This window comes from Arvicola amphibius, chromosome 10, assembly GCF_903992535.2.
Source record: "Arvicola amphibius chromosome 10, mArvAmp1.2, whole genome shotgun sequence".
In the NCBI taxonomy this organism is placed as follows: domain Eukaryota; kingdom Metazoa; phylum Chordata; class Mammalia; order Rodentia; family Cricetidae; genus Arvicola; species Arvicola amphibius.
Window position 1 is genome coordinate 76,667,907 of NC_052056.1, and position 23,475 is coordinate 76,691,381.

Genomic DNA, 23,475 nt, shown 5'->3' on the forward strand with positions numbered 1-23,475 from the left:
TGAGATGAGCACTCAAGGGACTGATTTGAAGCCTGACGAGTGTTCCTTTGGAAGGGTCCCTTTGAGCAATCCTTCTGTGGCTCTGTTTTTGTGCCTTCAGACTCCCGGATGCTTTTTGGTTCTTAATTAATTTTCTGGTTTACCTGCATCTCCAGATCAGCAATCCAGTCTGAGTTTCAGGGCTTACCCACAGAAAATTCCACTTCAATCTCTTACAGAGCGGAGCCTGAGGTGATGGAAGAGGACCTTTACAAAACAGGGCTGTCTCAGAAGCTGCTTCTGAAGCAGCTGAAGAGGCCAGGTCAGATGGGAGCCAGCTTGGGTAATGCGGGAACCTGGGAGCTGCAGGATGACACGGTGTTAGGGAGCAAGGTTGTGCTGCGGAAGCCAGCTCCTATTGCCAGTTGGGACCGCATAAAGGAGAGTCACAGCAGACACAGGGGGTCTGAAGAGGCCTTCTCCTCCCAGCAGGACACTCCCACAGAAGAACACTCACCTGGAAGATGCACCACAGACACCCAGCCCGCAGAGGGACTGACCCAGAACCACCAAAGGACACGCATACTGTCAGAAGAGCCCCGGCAATCCCCACTGGAGCACAGGCAGCATTGGATGGGCCGGGATGCCGAGGAGAGCAGGTTTGCGTGCAGCCAGTGTGGGAAGGTATTCCTGCAGAGCTCAGCTCTGGCACTGCACTTGCGCTGGCATGGCAAGAAGGCCTTCAAGCGACACGAGAGCAACAAGGCCTTCCCCTGGAGCACCGACCTCGTGGAGCACCAGCGCAGCCACTCTGGGGAGAAGCCCTTTTTCTGCCGTGAGTGTGGCAAGGCCGTCAGCTGCCACTCATCTCTCAGCGTGCACCATCGCATCCACACTTGTAGAGGCCCTACAAGTGCGGCGCCTGCGAGGTCTTCAGCTGCAGCTCGCTGCTCAGCATGCACCGCAGGGTGCACACCGAGGAGAAACCGTACGCCTGCAGCGAGTTTGGGAAGGCCTTCAACCAGCGCACGCACCTCACTGGCCACCTCCTCATCCACACCGGCGAGAAGCCCTACAAGTGCGGGTGCGGCCAGGCCTTCACCTGCCACTCCTCGCTCACCGCGCACGAAAAGATCCATAGCGGCAACAAGCCATTCAAGTGCGCCGAGTGCGGCAAGGCTTTCCACAGCCGCGCCTCACCCTCCACCAGAGGACGCACACGGGGGAGAAGCCATTCCAGTGCTCCGACTCGGGAAGGCCTTCAGCTGCCATTCCTACCTCCTGGTGCACCAGCGCGTCCACACCGGCGAGAAGCCCTTTGACTGCAGCAGGTGCTGGAAGGCCTTCAGCTGCCATTCATCCCTCATAGTACATCAGCGTATCCACACCGGCGAGAAGCTTTACAAATACCACCAGTGTGGCAAGTCCTTCAGCTAGAACCACTGTCTTATCAAACATCAAAAGGTTCACTCCAGAGGGAAGGCGTCCAAGTGCAGCGAGTGTGCAGGGGAGGCCTGCAGCTGGAGCCCACACCCGGAGCACCAGACGTTGCACTGCACGTTGAAACCTTTCGCCACCCAGCTCAATAGACACCTGCTGAGCCCCTGCTGAGCAGGGAACACCCAGGCGAGGGGCACGGAATCCACAAACACCTCGAGTGTAGCAAAGCTCTTGTGTATGGACAGCCTCCGGCCAGTAGAAACTGTCCTTTGGAGTACAAGCATGTCCTGTCTGTAAGGGTGACACTAACTGGCCACTACCCCAATTACCCAAGTAATGTGTCATCAACTCTCTAGGCTCTCAGAACCAGACTGCTGTCCCTCCAAAAAGCCTTGAGGTTGTCTCACAAGCCATTCTCTCACACTAAATACGGTCACCGGGGAAGGGACAAGCTACAGAAGAGATCTGAAGTTATCAAACCATGGTGTTTTCCTTAGCGGGGCCAGAGGTCACTAATGAGGTATCATGAGACGGGGTTTCATGTAGCCTGGGCTGGTCTAGACAGCTGGGAATGCCCTTGAAGATCCTATTCAGTCTCCTTGTCTCTACCTCTAATGAGATGACAGGTATGTGCGAACCACCATGCCTGCTTCATGCCATGTTGGGGACTGAATGGGGACGTCAGGCATGTTAAGCAAGTTCTGTACCAACCGAGTCCCTTTCCCAGCCTGCGAGACTGTACCTAGCTGGCTGGCTGGCTGGTTTAGTTTTTAGAGACAGGGACTCTGGTTAGCACTGGCTGTCCTGGAGGTCACCTGGTTGGTAGACCAAGCTGCCTCTGCCTCCTGAGTGCTGGATTAAAGGTGCATGCTACCCCACCCAGCTAATAAATTTTTCTGTGGAAATGTGTGTGGAGAGGCGCACACCAGAGGTGTAGCTCAATGGTAGAATGAGCCAGGGAAAGAACGTCTCTCTAGTCTACGTCAGCTGCACACTCACTGGTGCCAGATGATCTGACACTCCTGATCCTCCCACTTCCTCCTCCCACGTCCTGGATTACAGGTGTGCACCATCATGCTCAGCTTCAACAAAAAGTAGAAATTGAAAATGTGAAACTTATCTCAGTGGTAAAGAACTTGCCTAGCAAGCACGGGTTCAAGCCCCAGCACTAAAGAAAAGATTGAACAGACATAATTTCTGATAAATGTATGCTATTTGATGCACTGCCTTCTGCTATGCTCCCTGTGAACTTTTAAATTGCTTTAAGTATGTATAGTTTATCCTTTATTTATGTTGCAACAGTATAGATTTTTTTTCACAAATACCTGAACTGTGTGTGTATTGTGTGAGTGTGTGTGTGTGTATATGTGTATGTGGGAGTATATGTGTGTATGTGTGGGGTGTGTGCATGTGTATGTGTGGGTATGTGTGTGCTCATGTGCATGCCTGCCATGTGTGCCCACACACTCGTGGAGGCTGGAGATTGATATGGGGGGGGGGTCTTCCTCTGTTGACCTCACCATTTTTAAAATGTTTACTTCTGAGTTGGAGAGACTTTTTTTGTTGTTGTTGGGTGGATTTTTGTTTGTTTGTTTGTTTGTTTGTTTGAGTCAGGGTTTCTCTGTAGCTTTGGAGCCTGTCCTGGAACTAGCTCTTGTAGACCAGGCTGTCCTCGAACTCACAGAGATCCAGGACAGCCAGGGCTGTTACACAAAGAAACCCTGTCTCAAAAAAACAAAACAAAAAAATTATAAGAACAAAAACTAGTATTCAGTATCCATTCCTGGGTCATGGCCTGAGATTTGGGGCTGCAGCATCAGCATGCATTTTCTTTCAGTTCTTTCCTCACAACCGCACCTAGGCATCGTCTTTGAAAACAAAACAAGGGCAGTGAAGACGGGTCAGGGGTGAAGTGCTCCTTGCCATGCCCGGAAGGCCTGAGTTGGCGTTTCCAGAACCCATGTAAAAACATGTGCAGTCACTCTATATCCCCGCACAGAGCAGGACAGGGACAGGCAGCCCTGTGGGACTTCCAGGCCAGTCAGTCCAGCTGAATCGGTGAGACCTTGGTATTTTTTCAAATTAATTTTTAGTTTTTAGTTTATATGTATGTATGTTTGATCTGTATGTAGGCCAGTGCACCACCTCATGCCTGGTATTCATGGAGGCCAGAATACATTAGATGCCCTAGAACTGGAGTTACAGCTGGTTGTGAGCTGCCAATCAAACCCAGGGCCTCTGGAAGAGCAGTCAGGGCCCTTAACTGCTAAGCCATCTCTCCAGTCCCAGAGATAACATTTTAAAAAAAGAAATTAGAGCCAGACATGGTGGCACATGTCTTTAATATCAGCAGTTGGGAGGCAGAGGCAGTTGGATCTCTGAATCTGAGGCCAGCCTTGTCTACAGAGTGAGTTCCAGGACAGCCAGGGCTAAACAGAGAGATCCTGTCCCAACATAAATAAATAAGGTAGAGAGCCATAAAGAAAGACACCTGGTGTCTCCATCTTCCACAAGCACTCACACGCAGATTAGGGGGCTCTGGAGAATTGGCACAGAGGCACCAGCATGGAACCCCGAGATCTGATCCCCAACACACACTCTCTCAGCATTGTAGCAGGGACAGACAGGAGGAGCCTTGTTGACTACCGGCCTAGCTCCAGATTCCTAAGAGACCAGGAAAAAGGTAGAGTGGTATAGCAGGACACCCGCTGTCCCTCTCTGACCTCTGCAAAATAACACATGGGCACACACACTCGTACATGCACCTACACTAAACACGTGTACACCAAAAATTACTTAGGACTTGGAGTTAGCGGCACATGCCTCTGTTGAGATCCCAGCACCCATGTAGAAACCAGGATTAGTAGAATGCTTGTCCTCACACTGGTGGAGATGCAGAGACAAAAGGGACCCTGGGGCTTGTAGGTCTAGCTAAACTGGGAAACTCAGGAATCTTTTGTCAAGGGCCGTTTACCTTGTTTTTGGAGACAGCAACCTAGGGCTTGATGATGGTGCTATGCTGGCTGGTAAATCCCAGGGCTCTGCCTGGCCCCTTTGTCAGTGCTTCAGTTTCAAACATGCCTGTTACCAGCAGTCCTCTGATGTGAGCACTGGGCATGAAGCACGAGCCCTCCCTCACGTTTGTGCAGCAAGCACTACCACCTGGCCTGCTCCCCTAACCCCTAAAGCTGTATAAACAAGCGGAGGAACCAAGATAGAGGGCAAGAGGCCAATCTATGGCCTGGATTTCCTCATTTTTAAATTCCTGTTCTAATGTGAGTCCTGGTCCCAGTTCACGGGAGTAGGGATTTGGAAATTGACTTGATGAATCCAAAATACTATCCCAACCCCAGATTCACATGCTGGGAAGAGCCCAGAAAGGTCCTCTGAGGGCCACTGGTTTCCAGGTTACTATTAGAAGCCCCAGGTTCTCATTAAAACTTGCTCTCGACTTTCCAGAAGTGAAAAGCCTGAAGATCCAGGAGTTGTGTTCAGGTAAGCAGATCTCTGTGAGTTTGAGGCCAGCCTGGTCTATATAATGAGTTCCCGGACAGCCAGGGGTGAAGAGTGAGACCCTCCCTGTCTCAAACAAAGAATAAGAAAACAAACTTGTGGGATGGACAGGAATTGTGGGGTTGTGGGGTGTGGGGTGGCCTATGCTTGGGCTCCAGCAGAGACCAGCCCCTGTGGCTTACCAGGTAAAGGCGTTTGTTTCACAAACCTCACCAGTTCTGCCACTTAATCCACAACATAGCAAAGACCCGATTCCAACAAGCTGTCTCAGACCTCCATAGGCACACTATGGCATCTCGAGCCTGCACCTAGATGTGCGCACACATCACATACACAGGACAATTATTTTTAAGTCTTAAAATATAAGCCTAGTTAGTGGAAAGTCTGTAAGTCTGGGAAGTGCCCTCAAAGTGGGCAGTGACACCCTCCTACAGACTCGCCTTCTCTTACTTCCCTGTGCCTTCCCGTCCTTGCCACGGGTTCCCACCAGCCCGGCCTAGCCCCGTGTTACAGTGTTCTTCAAGCTGCTCCTCTAGCTGCTCATGCCCATGGAAAACCTGAGCCTGCCCCCCACCTTGGTGCTGTTTGTCACCAGACAAACAGCAAGGCTATTTTCCCACTAGACCCTTGATACACACTCCTGTTTGGATTCCAGATGTTCTAGAGGTTGACCACTAGATGGCACCAGAAGAATATGTCCACCTTAATAGCAGTGTTCAGAGAGGTCCCATCTTTGGTCTTAAAATAGCAAGGTTGTCCTGCCACACAAGAGACAGCAGTGTGATTGAAATGGCAAATGCCATGCCTCTAGAATGAATGTTTTAAGCACTTGCTTCTCAACGTGGACATAAAATCTGGATGTTGGATATAATGGTGTTCACCTTTAATCCCAGTTCTCAAGAGGCAGACAGGTGTGTATCTCTGTGAGTTCGAGGCCAGCCTAGTCTACACAGAGTTCTAGGACAGCCAGGGCTATGTAGTAAAACCCTGTCTTTAAAGAAAAAAGTAGTTGGGGGCTGGTCTGGAGAGATGAGGCAGCAGTTAAGAGCTCCTGCTGCTCTTGCAGAGGTCCTGGGTTGATTCCCAGCTCTTCTAGCTTCCACAGACAGCAGGCAAACACTCATACATACAAAATAAAAACAGGGAAGCCATTGGAGATGTTAGGGGCATAGCTTGGTTGGAAGAGTGCTTGCCTAGTATAACCGAAGCCATGAGTTCGATCCCTAGCACTGTTTATATTAGGCATGGTGCTGAACACTTATAATCCCAGCACTTGGAGATAAGGGTATCAGAGGCTCAAGTCATCCTCAGCTACAAAGCTAGTTTGAGGCCAGCCTGGGCTACAAGAAACACTGTTTGTGCGCTGGAGAGATGGCTCAGCAGTTAAGAGCACTGGCTGTTCTTCCAGAGGTCTTGAGTTCAGTTTTCAGCAACCACATGGTGGCTCACAATCATCTATAATGATACTTGGTGCCCTCTTCATACATGCAGACAGAGCACTGTATACATAATTTTAAAAATCTGAATAAATAAATCGAAAGATAGAGAGAGAGGGAGGAAAGGAGGGGAGAAAGGATGGAAAGAAGGAAGGAGGGAGAGAGGGAGGGAGGAAGGGAAGGAAGGAAGGAAGGAAGACTGTCTGGTAAAGAAAAAAAGCCACTGGAATAGCTTCCATGTTGCTGTGTGCAACAAGCACCTTTGGGGTCACTGTATCCATCGACACTCTGACACCCTACACCCTTCCCAGCAGCCAGGCAGCTAGACAAAGGCTGCTGTAACTGAAACACCTAAGAAGATCCATGATGCAGCGAAAGTTACCTTATCCCAAACAACTTTCTTTTTCTTCCTTCCCAATTGCTTTTGTTGTTGTTGCTTGTTTGGGGTGATGCTGAGGATTGACCAGGATATTGTACATGCTACACCTCTTGTTTTTCTGGGTCACAGTTCTCAGATGACTCCCAGTACTTGTCTCAACACATCTGGGTGTTTCAGGGGCATGCACATGCTGTGGACCTCTGTCTTTCTACCTATGGACTGAGTGTGCTTTTCCGTGTCTTTCCTGTGTGTCTGAACATTGGGCTATGGTATGTGTGTGTGTGTGTGTGTGTGTGAGAGAGAGAGAGAGAGAGAGAGAGAGAGAGAGAGAGAGAGAGAGAGAGAGACAGAGACACAGACACAGACAGAGACACAGAGAGACAGTGTGGTCAATGTCTTGATATCCAGCTGGCTTTGGTAGAGTATATGCATGTTACAGGTTGTGCTGCTGTGTCTCTGTATCTAGTGTGTGTGCCCTGGGTGGAGCTGTAGATGGCGGCAGAGGAGTGTCTCTCAACGTTTTTGCCAGATGACAATGGTGTGTATGTTGCAAGTTTAGGTGAGCGCTCCTGGACATGCCTTGACATTTTGTCTAGTACAATGGTATGTGTTACGGAGAACAGGCTTAGTGAGTGTGCCGAGTGCTTGCCTCCTGTTTCTGCATGTGGGGGTCATATGTGTGAGGTCAGTTCTTGCCTCTGTCTCATCACATTAGGAACTGTGTGTGTGCAAGCTGCAAGAAATTCGGTCTCTTACCGAATACCGTATGGCAGGTATCCCATGTGATTCATATGATATGAGCCAATTCTTTCACCATGCCTGAAGTGTGTATATTGCAAGGTGTCTTGCTGTGTCCCCGCCCTTCGTTTGTGTGTTTTGAGGGCTGATAGTTCTCTGCATTACTGTGGGCTCGCTGAACATGTGTGTGGCAGGGTATGTGTCCCTTGCTGTGTATGTGCAGAGCTGCAGTGTGTCTGCATTGGACATGAAGGTCCATTTCCTCCTATTGGATGATATGTCTAGCTGCTTCTGTGTCCCAGGGAGTTCTGGAGCCTTGATGAGTATGTCTCTGCTTCTTTGGATGTGGTTTGTGTGTGGTGCATGAGGCTGTGTGTTTGTTCTGTGTTTCAGGGCTGCGCTGGTTTGTCACATGTGTGTGTGTTTTGCATTGAGTGTGTTGTTATTTCTATGCACCTAGTGGCAAATGTATGTATGCCACATGCCAGACAACCGCTGGTGTGCGTGCATGCACATGCATGTGTGTGCGCACATGTACATGTGTGTCTGTGTGCACACATGTGTGCGCACGCATGTGTGTGGTGTCTGGCACAGCCTGGTCTATCGGAATGATGTGTGCTGCATCCTGCTGGAAACCAGACAGAGCCCAGGCCCCTCTCCAGTCCCCACATTCCTTTGTGCTCTGTGCTACAAAAAAATATTTGCGTTTTCCACGACTCATAATTTTTCCTCCTCAATCACTACCAGATGTGAGCTCTGTGGTCCCCGTCCCCATGGCAACAGAGGTTCCAGCAGTTGTGGTTCCCTTTTGTGGCGCCTGCCCTGGGAGCTGGCACTACTGCAAGCCCAGAGGGGGTGGGGAATACCGGCTGGTGAAAGACATTTTAAGGGGAACTCTCCTGGAGCGGGAGAGCCGGACGGACAACAACAGGCGGCAGGGCTGACTGATGGAGAGCACTGGCCTCTGCTCTGGGATGTGCCCACAGAGGCTGCCGAAAGACAGACTTCCTGGACAGTGGGAGGAGAGGCCCCAGGCCAGTACTGAGACATTCTTGCACTGCCCAGATCATAAGAGTTCAGACAAGGGAAAGAGAAGGAGAGAATAAGGAATTAAGGAGAAAGCAAAAGACCACTGTAGCAGGATAGCCTGGTAAGGGCATAAAGTGGTCAAGAATTGGGCCTAACAAGTGTCCCGCCTGGGCCGCTACCCCTTTCCGGCTGACACAGAGCCTGACTGCAGCCCCAGGATCTAGAATGGCCTGGTGCCTCAGTGGACCAGAGGCCAATTAAGACCCAAGCGGGAAGGGTGCCTTGCTGGCCAAAGGAAGACATCTGGCACAGAGCAGCAGGACTGCCATCTGTGTGTTCCCCAGTCAGGCCAGCCTGAGGTGCTGTACCGACCAGCCACTCTGAATGCTCCTCCTCCATTCAGGTGTGGAACCAAAATGGACCTCAAAGCAGTAGTCAGACTGGCCAGAGAACAAGGCCCCTGCGGAGAACACCCCTGAGTTAGCAACATTGGAGATGCATGAAGCAGGAAGACAATGGCAGGATCAGATTTGGAGCTGGGCATCAAGAGAGGGGAAGAAAGTGCTGGAAAGCTGGCTCTGCCATTAAGAGCATTGTTTGCTTTTTGCAGAGAACCCACATCTGATTCCCAACACCCACTGGCAGTTCACAACCATCTATAACTCCAGTCCCACGGGATTTTACATCCTCCTCTGACTTCTGTGGCACCAGGCACACACGTGGTACACATACACACATGCAGACAAAATACTCACATATCTAAACGAATCAATCTTTCAAATTAAAAAGCAAAAAACATGGAGAAGTCACACCTATAGTCTCAGCACTTGGGAAGCAGAGGCATAAGTTCAATGTCAACAACAAAGAAAAGTGTGTGACGGGAGGAGCACGGGTCCGGGGCTCGGAAGATCCAGTTAGAAGTGGGCCAGAAGTGAAGGTGCTAGGGTGGGGTGGGGACAGAAAGCCCAGCAGCAGGCTGGCTTCCCTCTCTGTCCCCTCTTGAAGCATGTGGAGGTGGGGGTAGACAAGTTCCCACGGCCGCAAGGCATCCTTTGAGGCAGACCCCAGGCTGTGTGCAGTGGCAGACTGCTTTGGGAGCTTGGCTGGAGGCTGCCCACTGCCCATTGTCCCTTGTCCCCATCTGTCTCTGCAGAAACGGTTCTGACCCCTGGATCCACTCTCCTTCCCAAGTGATATGACAGCTCAGGACTGGTAGATTTGACACTCTTTTCTTCTTCTTTTTTCTTTCTCTCTCTTTCTTTTTTTATTTTTTTATTTTTTATTTTTTTAGTTTTTCGAGACAGGGTTTCTCTATAGTTTTGGAGCCTGTCCTGGAACTAGCTCTTGTAGACCAGGTTGTTCTCCAACTCACAGAGATTGGCCTGCCCCTGCCTCCTGAGTGCTAGGATTAAAGGTGTGTGCCATCACCGTCCAGCTTGGCACACTTTTCAAGCTCCTGGGGACTCACACTGGGGACACCAAGGTTCTATTTAACTGGAGGAGTCCAGAAGATGTCACATACAGGTTCCAAAGGGGCATCTTTGCCCACAACCTCAGGTAGGAAGTAATCAGAGCACAGGAAGTGGGGAGAAGCATTTTATTAAGAAAGCTTTGGCTTGGCCCTGCTAGGAGGAACCCATCCTGGAGGCGCCAGATGGGACGGAAGCAGCCCTGCCCAGGGCCTATAAATACATCTAAGGCCATCAGAGTCGCCCCTGGGGTTCCCACAATAGTGGGGTGGTGGGAAGCCATCAAAACCAGCTTGACAGCTGAGGGACCAGGGCTGGTGTGGGTGGAGAAGGGACAGGCCAAGGTGCGCTGAGCCCCCTGAGGGGCAGAGACCAGCTCTCCTTCCCAGGTTCGAGTCAACCAGATACTCAGGAGCCCAGTCCGTGGAAGCAGCCTCAGGCTATTTTCAAGAAAAAGATCCCACAGCCATAGGCACCAGGCCCTGGCAACTGAGAGGCAGACACGCTAGGTGTCAGTCAATGACAGGGTAGCCCAGACAAGCACGCTCTTGGCCAGTATGAAGTCTGTAGGCTCTCCCAGCCATGGCCAATGAGACGCAGATTGCTAGAAAACTCCCCAACACAGCTAGTGGGAGCGAGTAGCCAGCTAAGTGTCTGTCTGGCCTGAGAGCAGATCCAAGCCCGCAGCGGTTGCTGGAGCCCGGGCCAATCAGACACAGCCTCGTGCCGGGCGCTAGCTGCTTGGGCCAATGAAATGCTTCGCTGCGGCCGCGCGGGAAACGCCGCCGAGAAACGCGGTGGCTCGCGCCCTGCGAACCTAGGAAACTGCGGGTGGCGCGCCCGGCCTGCTCGGCTCCCCTGCCGCCTCCCTGCTCTTCTTCCGAGGCGGTTTCTGGATGGGGGTCTTCTTCCGAGGGGTATCGGGCGCAGACGGAGCGACCACTGCCTTCTCGGGCGCCGTGGCCTCCGATGCCGGAGAGGCGCGGACCATCGAGGCAGGGAGCACGGAGCGCTTGGCCTTCTGCGGCGGCGGCGGCTTCTCCCGCGGTCCCGGCGGCCCCTCGGCACGGCCCAGGCTGCGAGTCTTGTCGCGCAGCTCGGCTGCCAGCATGGAAGCGGCCTCGGGCGCGCTGCGCGGGGGGCCACTCGCGTCCGTGGGCTCCGAGAGACCCGGGCCGCGGCCGCGCGCTCGGGCCCGGGGCGGCGAGGGTGCGGCCGGGGCGGGGACCTCCTCGCTCGGGCCCGGCGGCTGCACCGACGTGTTGCTGGGGGTCCGTTTCCTCCCGCTAGGGCTCGGCGCAGCTATGCGACCTGCGGGCGGCGGCGACGGGGCGGCGGTGGCGGCGCCCTGCTTGCCGTGGATCCAGGACACCTTCGGCTTGGTGGCAGGGTCGGGTGGCGGCGGTTTCCTGCGCTCGGGCGATGGAGACAGTGACAAGCCCCCAGCCTCACCTCGGGCCCGGGCCGGCCGGGCCTCGCGCCGGGCCACACGCGCGTAGAGCGCTCCTCCGGGCCCTTCCACGCTGGACGCCGAGCGCTCGCTGTCTGAGGATGCAGGGAGGGCGGCTGCCTCCTCCGCGGGCGCCGAGGTGCTCGTGGGCGCTGGGGACGCAGCGGGCACCTCAGCCAGTGCGGCAGGAGCTTCCGAGTCACGGCTCTCAGTCGCCTCTAACCAGGGAAGGACAAGCGAGTCACAACATCCAAGAATAGCGCGTGGATCCAACCTCCACACGTGACCCTCCCCCCTCGGCCGAGGCCCAGCTGTCTCTGTGTGGTCCGGACATTCAGGCATGCCTGCTGCTTCCATTGCATTACCATGAACTTAGTGGGAACCCCCAGGGTGTGAGCTGACTGCTGGGGAATGAGGGATACTTTTTCAGGGCTCAGGCTCCACACTTAGTGCCCTTCCCCCACCATACTCCAGTCTCAGGGGCCACAGCCATCCAACTTTAAGCGGATTCATGTCCTTTAAGAAATAAGGTTTCTGATGTTGAGGGAATAGTCACTTGCTGAAGGTCACCTACCGGCACCAAAGTAGGAGAAGCCAGTTCCTTCCCACTACCTATTCTGTTTCCGTCTCCTCTGCCATTCCCTGTCCAGGTCCGGTCCCAAAAGTTAATATGACTGGCTAGGAACAAGAAATTTCACCCCGGCAGAGCAGAAGAGCTCAACTTTTTGCTGGAGGCCTCTCTGACTACAGCTTCTAGGTATTGGTCTCTTGGTTTCCTGATTCCCTTACCACCACCTCCAACATAGAGAGCAAGGCCTTTCACTGTGCCGGAGGGAGACCCGCGCAGGACCACTCACCCTCGTGCGGCACACAGTACACGGGGCCTTCATCTGTGCTGTCAAAGGACGAGAAGGAAGCCCTGGACGACCATGATGGAGAGGGCTGCTCCAGCCCTGAGGGTGGTTCCAGGAAACTGCAGTTGAGTGTGTTGTCTAGGTCATGATGAGCCACTGAAAAAATGAGAAACAGAGTTGCCAGGGATGCTGCCTTTCCCCAATATGTACCTTTAAGTACCTAATGTGAACGATGAGGTCATGATCAGTCCCTAGGAAAGCTGCAGGTGGGACATGAGGTTCAACTGAGTCACCTTAGCTCAGGGCTGAAGGATGGCAGCAAGCAAACCCAGGAAGAAGACATGCGAAAGAAGCCGGCCTGGTGCTGACGCCTGTAACCCCCGTTCTTGAGTCAGAGGGAGGAGGGTGACTGTGGGCTTGAGACTAGCCTGGGCTAGACAGCTGAGTTAACAACAAAAACCGGGCTGGAGGAATGGCTAAGAGCACTGGCTGCTCTTCCAGAGGATCTGGATGATTCCATTCCAGGACCCTCATTGTAGCTCATACCATCTATAACTTCAGTTCCAGAGGATCTGATGTCCTCTTTTGGCCTCCACAGGCACCAAGTGTACAGTGGTGCACACACACATGAAGGCAAAATACCTTACACATAAAATGAGTAAAAGAATTTTAAAAGAAAGAAGCAGAAAAAAAAGATGCAAGCCGAATGCAGTCAGCTAGGGAGCTGAAAGAGGAGACTAAGTGTACGGAAAATCATAGAGACCCTAGCACATGTGGCCAGGCAGGTCCCCACGTTTTCCAACGAACTCTGAACTCTTGCCTGCTGGGACCTGGCCTAGAGGACTCCAGAGTTCAAATGGACAGGGGCAAGACAAGGGCGGTGCTCTGGCTTTCCTGATACCTGTGTCCGTAGAAGTTATGCTGCTAGAATAAACCAAAGCATTTTTCAGCTGTCCCCTTGACCTAAGAGACTGAACTGTCCCCACCAATCTTCAGAAAGAAGTTGCCTAAAGGAAGGAACCACCTACTTGCCTGCCATCACATTGAACATCTACTAGAGACTCTACAGTGGACCAGCCTGCCCTTCCCCAGGAAGGGTTCCAGTAACTGTGGGGAGCCAACCAAACTGTCGGGTGTGCTTCATCATATACACATGTATTTCCCCTGCAGCTCTGCACCTCAATGTAGGGCAGACACCTACAGGTCAGGTGGCTGCCATGCAATCTCTCGTGGATTCCCGTGCCTCCTGCATACCCCCAACATCTGCGCACACATCTAGCACTTCTTCCTTCCCCTACAGTCGCTCCCATAGCTGCATCCGCCCTTCCTTCACCCCCACTTCTACACGGAGTCTTGTACCCCTGTACACCATTTTTTAGAAACTCCAAGTCCCAGAGCCTACATTCTCACCTACGACTTTGGGCAGCTTCTGTCTGCGAAGCGGGATTCGGGGCAGCTTCATGCCGATGCGGCTGAAACTCCCGCAAAGACGTTGAGGTGCCTTCTTCCTTCCCAGAGAGAGCTCCCTGCGGGGGCGGGGCCTGAGCGAAGGGGCGGGGCGGGACTGGGAGGGGAGGTTCAGTCTCGGTGGGAACAGAAAAGGGAGGGCGGGAAGAAAGAGAGGGCTGCGCCCTGCCCCAGGGGTGAGATCTGGATTCAAGAAGCACACCCTGTCACTGAGAGCGTGCGACCTAAACCAAGCGGTGGGTAGGGGCTGGCTTGGGGCCTCACCGGCGGGCCGGATCCTTGCCCCGGCAGGCGCAGCAGCAGCCGAGCAGCGAGAGCAGCAGGCCGAGGAGCAGCGTGAGCAGCGCACCGGCGCCCATCACACCTTTGCGCTGATTGGTCTCTGTGGGGAGCAGCGGCTCAGCGCAGGATCACGCACCCCACTTCATTCCCAGGCCCGACGTTCTTCATCCACTCACCCAGGTGGCAGGCACCGGTGACCGGGTCGCATGATTCCTCGTGACAGCTGCAAGCCTGGGCGCAGTCCACGCCATGGAGCCCGGCCGGGCACGTTATATTACAGCTGCAAAGTTTTGAGGTCAAGGAGGGCCGCGGTGGCTCTCTAGAATGTCTCCTTCTCCTGCACCAGCCGCCACTGATCGCTGGTCCCTGGTGCTCTAGGCAAGCCCCTGACTCTGTTCTCTAGAGGCTGAAACCCACCCCCACCTGAGGGCGGCCACTCACTTGATCACCACAGTTTGGAAATGTGTGTGTGTGTGTGTGTGTGTGTGTGTGTGTGTGTGTGTGCTATCTGCAGGAGGAAGTCTGAAGGATGAGGCGTGGTTACCAGGGACTGACCATTGTGCGAGTGGAAAATAGAGATCCCAGTTCAGACCACTGACTCGCTCTATACCCTATCTGTTCACATCAGGATGCCTTTTGGCCAGATTGCAGTCTGAGGGCAGGCTCCATATCAGATACTGCCCCAAAGTGCTTGCTGCCACTCACTGGAGTATGGGTCCCTGAGCTCTGGCTGGAGGCCCTAGTGTAGGATATGAATTACCTATCCCTCTCCAGGGCCCTACTTACTGAGGTCCGTGAACACCAGGGCTGCAAAGGCAGCGCCCGGACTGGAAGTCACAGTGGCCGCTGCCGCAGTCAGAGCACACGAAGGCACAGTCCTCACCGTAAGTACCATTACTGCACTTGGTCTCGCACCTTGGTATCAAGATAGGAGGTGTGAGTTGAAATGTACAAAGGCCACAGACCTACAGAACCCACCGTGCAGGGACTGTGTGGGAACCAGGGCCAGGGAGCTGCGTGTCTGGGCCGAAATAAGCGCGGGCTGCTCACCGGTCGCCAATCCAGCCCGCATTGCAGCGTGTACACTTGCCAGTGACATGGTTGCAGGCGTGCCCGTCGCGGCAGGGTGGACAGCGGTGGCCGCAACCCTCGCCATAGAAACCGGTGGCGCAGGGTTGGTCACATTTGGTTCCGTTCCAGCCGGGTTCGCACGTCACACAACGGCCATCGGCTACAGTGCAGGGCTGCTGGCCCTTACACTGGCCACACCTAGGGAAGGGTAAGGAAGCTGAGCCTGATGGACCTCTACCTCACCCCCTCCGTCTTCCCGCTACCTACCGGGCCCCCGTGCTTACCTCCGGCGACAACCCAGGCCATAGAAGCCAGCGGGGCATGGCTCGCGACAATACTTGCCCCGGTAGCCCGGATCGCAGGCGCACGTGCCGTCCACCGGGTGGCACCGACCACGAAAGCACTGGCAATAGCGATCGCAGCGTGCGCCGAACGTGTGCTCGCGACACTGGCAGCGGCCGCTCTGCTGCTCGCAGGGCGACGAGTTGCAGGCGCACTGGTTGTTGCAGCTGCGGCCCCACCAGCCCGCGTGGCATAGGCAGGCGCCGGTCTGTGGATCGCACCGTGATGTAGCGCTGCAGTAGCATGCGCTAGCGCATTGCGCACCCCACCAGCCCGGCTCGCAGCGGCACGCGCCGCTCCGTGGGTGGCACGTGCCATGCTGGCACTGGCACGCATGCTCGCAGCGCGCACCCCAGCGGCGCGCGTGACACGTACACTGTCCGGTCACGTCCTCGCACTGTCCGTGAGGGTGACAACTGCACCTCTCCTTGCAGTCGGGGCCCCAGAACTGGCGCGGGCACTCTGCAAGAACCCGAGGGGCGGGATGATAACTTAGTTGTTAGCCTGCATACACCCCATCCTCTGCTCTGCCATAGCCAGCCCCCAAAGCCAATCCAGCCCCAATCTGCCTCCTTGTAATCTCTCTAGTTTCCCTCCAAGCTGTCCAACACCCAACCCCACCTCGCCCCGCGCTCACTAGTGTCGCAGTTGGCACCGAAGTAGCCATGACGGCAGCGGCACTCGCCTGGCCGCACGCACACCTCGTTTGCTGAGCATGTAGAATTTCCTTCACACACGGCTGCAAACAAGAAGGGCTGAGCTGCAGCAGTGCTCTTTCCACCTTCACCCTGCACCTCCCCCACCTGCCCAGGACCCCAGAAAGCCTCACTCACCGATCCCACACTCATCCCCCAACTGCCTCCAGCCAGCGCAGCACGTGAGCACCTGGGAACTTGAAGCAGAGGACTTCTGAGTCCGAAGCCCTTTCCCCTACACTCCTTCCCCAGCCTTCACGGTGTCCTGCCTTAGGGAGGTGCTTGAATATCCAAGCCTGCGGCGGTCAGACAGTGGTAGGCGAGGGAACTAACACTTCTCCGCTGCCAGAATTCTGGCTCATACAAAAGGAGCAAAGAGCAAGACACCAAGAGCTGACCTCCAAGAACTGTCATCTACAGGGGCTCCTCCATCCCATCAGCCTCAAGGGTAAGAAATCGGATGGACCCAGTGAGGCCAAGAAGGGGCCACTGTGAGTAGGAGGAGGGAGCCACCTGCCTCTCATGATCTTTTTGAAGGTCTAGCACCTTTCTCAGGGTTGGGGGCCTAGCCAGATGGGTGTTAGGGATCCCAATGTGACATGGCTACGATGGCACCATTGCCAGATGAGCCCGATGGCACGTGGGGCTAAAACCCATGGTGGCCGAGCATCCTCGAGGAGAGGATGGTGCCAATGTAGACCCTGCAGAGTTCCCCCAAGGGGTTTCCTGGAGGCAGACACCTGGGAACCTTGCTGTAGGCCAGGGAAACCACACATGGGGGTCAAAGTAAACTGAGGCCCAGAGCCTTCCAGAGGCAGTATCTATTTGTATTTAATGTTTTACTCTTGTTTATATGATCTTACAAAGTGCTTGCAATGTCTGCTTTTCAGGGGACTTCTGCTGACTGCGAAACCTTGAGCTACACCCCAGAATTTCTGACTGCATCATTTCAGGGTGGTTCATCCTGGAAAGGCCTCTGGTGTGAAAGCCCTGTCAAATGAAGCCAGGGGAGGTGCCTTGGAATTGAGTTTGTGTGTACCCATTGGGACAGTAGAAGGGGCACTCACTGAAGTCATAGCTCCCCAGAGCCTCCTGAGCTCCAGAGTTTTACCTCCATCCTATAGAAATGTAGCATCCATTTACAGTTTAAAGAAAACAAGTGTGCTTCCTCTGAGGCTAGGGAATTTAGAACCCCGTAGGGTCTGGGGGCAGGTTGAAAGGAAAGCCCACACTGCCCCAGATCAGTTTGGGGGTAATAGTCATATTGTAGATAGGATCCAGCTGCCTCAAAAGACCCTGTGCCCAGCCAAAGAGTTCTGTTCTCCCCCAGATCAAAGTTGGGACCTTAGGGACAGGGCTCATAAAACCTTAAACTAGGGAACAGGGCTTTGCATATTTCCACAGATACAAGTGTAAACCACAGAAAACGAAACATGCCTGCTTTTGTTGTCCACATTGGCCCACCAACCTTGCCCCAGGGATGCCAAGGATCCCTTCTCAGAGAGACCAGGGTCCACAGGCCCATGTCTCACTTCCACCTGGCTCTAGACCAGACTCTCCAGATAGCTCTTCTTCACAATTGCCAGGTGGCCTGGTAGGAGCCCAGAAACACTGGGTCCTGTCCTCCCTGGCTGGCCTAGTACACGGTTCTGTGCTTGGGAGTCTGGATCTAGGGCCACACTCAATGGTGTTTCCGGGCGGGCCGGCATATGTAGGAAAGCAGACTGCAGTAACCAGCAAACTGCAAGCATCCTAGCCTTTTTCTCTGGTCAGATCCCTGGGTCCCATTCTTTAAAACAAACAAGCATGCAAACATACATTTCTCTCCCTCCACCTGTGTGTGTGAGAGAGACAGAGACAGAGAGAAACAGAGACAGAGAAAGAACATATAAACCACTTTGTGCATGTGGAGATTGGGGACAACTTGTGAAGGTCAATTTTCTCCTTCCACCACAAGGGTTCTGGCAATTGAACTCAGATCGTCATCCTTGGTGGCATGTTCCTTTACACACAGTCCAGAAGCTTCAAGTCCCACTGTTTCGCTAAAGAACCTGCAGCTAGTGGGCGGTGGTGGCGCACGCCTTTAATCCCAGCACTTGGGAGGCAGAGGCAGGCGAATCTCTGTGAGTTCGAGGTCAGTCTGGTCTACAAGAGCTAGTTCCAGGACAGGCTCCAAAGCTACAGAGAAACCCTGTCTTCAAAAACAAAAACAAAACAAAACAAAAACCTGCAGCTCAAGGAAGTTCCTTGTCTGTGCAGGGCGATTTACAGTAATGTGAGCAGGCTACTGGTATGGAGGCCTTTGACTACAGCTAGCAGCAGACCCAAGCCCATTCCTGTTCACCAAGACAAGTGTCATGTATTCTAGCAGGAATCATCACTGCAAACTAGGGTGGCTGTCGAGTGAGCGCTACCTTGATGAATCAGAAGTGTGTGGTGCTACAGGCCAATGCTCTGGAGGCCACTACCATTGCTGTGTGGCAACCAGCTCATTTCCCCCACTTTAGAGCCCTCTCATTAGATCTATATCTGTCCCTGGTCACTCCCAGATCCAAGCAAGGAAGCTTCTGCACCTACCCCTCTTCTAGGTTCCCACACGTCTGGCTCTCCTCTTGCCCCCAGACATGGCTCTTCTCTGTCCTGTCCATGCCAGCTTCTCCAGGGAGCTCTCCCAGTCCCCACCAGGTCAAGAGTCATGCTATGGGATCTGCTCCAGTGTGGCCTGCCCCCTCAAAGCTAGACTCCTTAATGCAGCTGCCCACTGGATGACATCACAACCCAGAGATCTCGGGAGTGTCAAGAGCCAACCTCCTCTGTATTCTGTCTCCTCTGTCTCAGGTGGCCTCTGCCCCTCCTATGCTTGCCATGCTGTGAAGCTGAGACCATGCTCACACCACTAAGAAATAGGTCTGCTCTGCTCTCTCTTCCAGCCTCCAGAGAGTCACCTTTGATCTCCTAACTAGCTCATCCCCTGCCTAAGAGCGCATCCTTACCTGTTTAGGTGTCCTCTCGAAGAAAAGCGGCCTCATTTTTAGAGCACTGGACACACCTCCTATGCACCCCCCTCACACCCTTCCCCAGCATCTGCAGGGCTTCCAAGGAACCTTCTAGAAGGGGGAGGAGTATAGGGTGAGCTGCGTCTCAAATACCTTCAGGACTGCCTCCTTCTCTCCTGTAAGCCTGTGCTCATTATGGTGGGTTTCCCCTGATCATGCTAAAGGAAAGGCACTCCCAACTCAATAACCACTTGGTACACAGGCACTGGACTCTGGGGCAGAGCCCCTGCACTAACAGGACCAGCACAGAGTGCACAACATGATGTACTTACTGGCTGAGCTCGCACTTTTCCTTCCTGGACCTCATTCGTTATAATCACAAGGATGGTCCAGACTCGGGTGGGCACAGTCCAGAGACCGTTTTTCCCACAAACACTCCACACACAGTCACGGCAACCTACCCCCCAACTCCAGCACCAGGAGCTGAAGTCCATCCAACATTACTTAACGGAGGTGGAGAAAGACCCAGAAAATTCAAATATTTGTTAAACCCAGACAGCCGGGGCAGTGTGTCGCCACGGTATGAAGGCAAATCCATCGCGGCTGTGTGTTACCGAAACAGCCCACCTCCTCCTGAGATCGGTCGGCGGGAATATTGGAAGCCAAGGGCTCCCCCACTCCAGCTTCACCCACCACCCGAGCCGGCCCGTTGGAGGAGAAGGCCTGGTGCGGGCTGACCGCCCTCCCCAGGCACCGCCCCGCCTGCCTCTGCCGCTACATTCCTGGGGCCGGGGAGGCCCGGGAGGCCCGGGAGGAGGCGGCGGCGGCGGCGATGCGAAGCAGATGGCTAACCAGGCGGGCTCCCGCCTCCGAGGCGGGGCTCACAGCCGGGAGTGGTCTGCCGCATCTCCATCCGAGTTCGGAAACCGTGCGGTCAGTTTGCAGCCCCCTGTCTACTTTGACCCTCCGAAACCCTGGCTGACGTTTCGCACCCCCGGGGGACCTTAGACCCAGAGCGCAACCGGGGGCCCCAGCCTGGAGTGTGTCAACGCAGTCTCCCCAGCACCCGCAGAGGCGCCCCACCGCGGGTTCCTCGGCTCTGTGCAGAGATGACTTGAGTGCGTCGTGAATCGGACCAGCCGACAGGTCCCTGGGCTTCTGCGCCGACTCGGCGGCGTCGCTCTTCACCCTCGGCACAGGCTCCGGGCTCCACGGCCTCTGGCTGGGCCTGTCCCACACCGGCTTCCCCAGCAAGATCCGCTCAGACACCCACCTCCGCGCACCCAGTGTCCGCCCTAGGAGCCCACAGGGGTTCCCACGTCCTCCCACCGCGCGTCCATCATTGTCCTCACCACTCCGGTTTCTGGTCCAACGTGAGCTCCGGCTTTTCCGTGCTCACTTCCACTACCATCTGCCTCCCACTCCGCGCCCAAGAACCAAAACAAATCCATCCTTCTAAGTCTCAAAGACTTTCCCAGTGCCTAGCTCGCTCCTTCGCCCTTCTCGCCCCCTTTCCAGGCTCAAGCCTCTGGCTCCTGGAGCCTGTCTGTGCACATGCTGTTCCCTCCCTCGGAATGCCCTTCCTTGGCCTCGAGAGTAGCTCTTTTCTGGTCTTTCCTGACATATTTGGACACTACACAGTACCACCTCTGAGGGCCCACAGCGTCCCGTTATCCCCTCAGGTGATCTCCGGTCCAGTTGGCCCTCCAATGCGCCCCTGGGGCCCAGACTCGGCCTGGAACCGAGCCCAAGTCGCGAGAGAGGCCCGAGAGACTCGTGTGACCAGTTTAGCGAGGTCCTGGATACCCCGGACCGCAATGGGGAGCCGCTACCCCCAGCCCGCTTCGCGCCCCAAGCCTCGGCCAGGCCCAGCTCCTACCCGGGCGCGCGGCACACGTTGCGGCCTCGCGGGTTCAACTCCTGGGACGCCGCTAGAGCGGGCAGCAGCCAAAGCAGCAGCAGCGGCGGCGGCGGCCCTCGGGCTCCCTGGCACCGCGCCGGCCCGGCCCCCCCGGGACCCTGCGCCCTCCATGAGGCGCGGGGCAGGCGCGGGTGGGCGCGGGCGCGGGTGCGGCCGCGGCGAGGGCGGCCGGAAGCGGAGTGCGAGGCCGGGCGGGGGGCGGCAGGAGGGGCGCCGGGCCGGGCAGGAAATTCCACATCGGCTCCCTGATCCTGGGCCAGCGCGGCCGGCCAGGCTGCAGCGCCCGCCCCGCGCGCCAGACCCCACCCTCCGGCCGCGCCTCCGCCCCTTTGCTCGGCCCCCGCCCCCACCTGGCCACGCACGAACCCCGGGCGAAGTTGGGGAGGCCCGGGCAGCGCTGCGGGAGGAAGGAGCTGCAGGAGTCCACGAAAGAGTCCTGGTCTGCGCCTTTCCACCCGCCTTGCCAGACAGCACTGGTACTGGAGCCGCCAAGTTCGGGAGGGAAGGGGCCCCAGCAAAGGCCCTGGGTCACACACTGGCCTCGGACTGAAGCCAAGGACACCCCTTGGGGCCTTGTCCTGTGGTGTGCCATCAACATCTCCAGCAGAGTGCAAGATGTAGGCAAAGACCAGTGGAAATGAACTGGAGACCTAGGGAAAGGGGTTGGCTGCTGGAAATACTGGAGAGGTGGGAGCAGAAGGAACAGTCAAGGTCTCTGATATGATGGGGACATTGAAGATAGAAAGTGAAACTCAGAAGCCCTGTTAAGGGATGGAAAGGAACTGGGGTGCCCATAGGAACTGGGGGTGCCCAGGGTATGAATTCAACTCAAGAAGGTTATTGGCTCCCAAGAAAGAAAAGTCCAGAACGTGGTGTCAAGACTGACAAATGGAAAAAAAGGTATTCCATCCCGCCCTGCCCCCACCTTGGCCCTTTTGTCTGGGCTGCGACCCTGGGCTGCCTGGAATCCCTGATCCTGTGCCCTGACATTCCATCTGAACTGAATCTCCACCTGACGATAGATGAAGAAAATGACAGAGCCCCACATTGGAGCACCGGACTGAGCTCCCAAGGTCCTGATGAGGAGCAGAAGGAGAGAGAACATGAGAAAGAAAGTCAGGACCGTGAGGGAACCTCCAGCTGGCGACAGATGGGGAAGGTGACTGAGCCCCACATTGGAGCACTGGACTGAGCTCCCAAGGTCCTGATGAGGAGCAGAAGGAGCGAGAACATGAGGGAGAAAGTCAGGAACGAGAGGGGTGCGTTCACTCATGGAGACGGTGGGACAGAACTAATGGGAGATCACCAACTCCAGTTGGAATGGGACTGATGGATCATGCGACCAAACCCGTCTCTCTGAATGTGGCCAACAGTGGGGGCTGACTGAGAAGCAAAGGACAATGGCTCTGGGCTCTGATTCTTCTGCATGGACGGGCTCTGTGGGAACCTTCTCAGCTTGGTCGATCACCTTCCTGGACCTGGGGGGAGTTGGGAGGACCTTGGTCTTAGCATAGAGTGGGGAACCCTGATGGCTCCTTGGCCTTGAGAGGGAGGGAGGGGAGGTATGGGTGGAAGGGGAGGGGAGGGAAGGGTGCGCATGAGTGGAGTGAAGAATGTGGAGGAGGATGGGAAGGCGTGGGGGATTCGGAGGTAAGGAGATGGCACTTTTTCAATCTCAAAAAAAATAATAAACCATGAGAAAAAAAAAAAAGGACTGACAAATGGAGACCAAAGGTAAAAAGGACAGCCACAGACACCACCCTGGCCATGAACCTGGAGCCAGTGAAAAAAAATACTTAGGCCCAAAAGGAGAGCCAAAGAAACACACTTTGGACCTGAAAGCAGAGCCAGTGAAAGAAACCCACCCTGGTCCTGAACCAGAGCCAAAGACTAAAAAGGCAATGAAAGAAACACACTTTGAGTCTGAAACAGAGCCAAAGAAACACACTCTGCCCTGACCAAGTAAGCACAAAACCCAACTAATCCTTGAGCACAATCCCGGAGCACAAAACCCAGCCAATCTCCAAGTTTGTCCAAAATTTGGGATTGAAATTCAACCAGTTGCCATCTCGAAAATCTTCACCTTGGGAAAAAACCTGCCCCTAAGAAGCTCTATATATGCCCTGCACCTGTTCAGTTTGCAGCTGCAGGTTTCCCACCCTGGCAGAATCACCCTCCTCCATTCTTCTCTCCCAACAAATCTCCTGAATGAGGTTTCTGCCAGACCCCCCCCGAACGAGCAATACTGTAACGTTCCCCTAGCAGAGCCAAGTGTTACATTGGACTTCAGCAGAAACTGTAAACAACTTTGCTGGGGTAAGACTCTCCTGTCAGAGCAGAACCTGTTACACTTGCATTGCGGAAACCTTTCCCTTGTAGAGCAGGGCTGCAAGCTGCTAGGCTTATGGTGACTT

General features: G+C 54.8%; 2 protein-coding genes across 2 annotated transcripts; one reads left to right on the forward strand and one right to left on the reverse strand.

Annotated features, from left to right (window-relative positions):
- The first annotated feature begins 234 nt into the window (after positions 1 to 234).
- On the forward strand, positions 235 to 1,590 carry Znf74 (zinc finger protein 74). The gene is given in 4 exon segments (XM_038344440.2): positions 235 to 877; positions 880 to 1,167; positions 1,170 to 1,226; positions 1,229 to 1,590. Coding segments are annotated over 4 exon segments (1,350 nt in total).
- An 8,507-nt stretch (positions 1,591 to 10,097) lies between these two features.
- Scarf2 (scavenger receptor class F member 2) lies at positions 10,098 to 21,172 on the reverse strand. The gene is given in 12 exon segments (XM_038346604.1): positions 10,098 to 11,651; positions 12,291 to 12,443; positions 13,698 to 13,813; positions 14,019 to 14,136; positions 14,213 to 14,316; positions 14,823 to 14,951; positions 15,087 to 15,305; positions 15,392 to 15,911; positions 16,087 to 16,188; positions 16,283 to 16,341; positions 21,020 to 21,150; positions 21,152 to 21,172. Coding segments are annotated over 12 exon segments (2,523 nt in total). The 3' UTR covers positions 10,098 to 10,800.
- Positions 21,173 to 23,475: the final 2,303 nt, after the last annotated feature.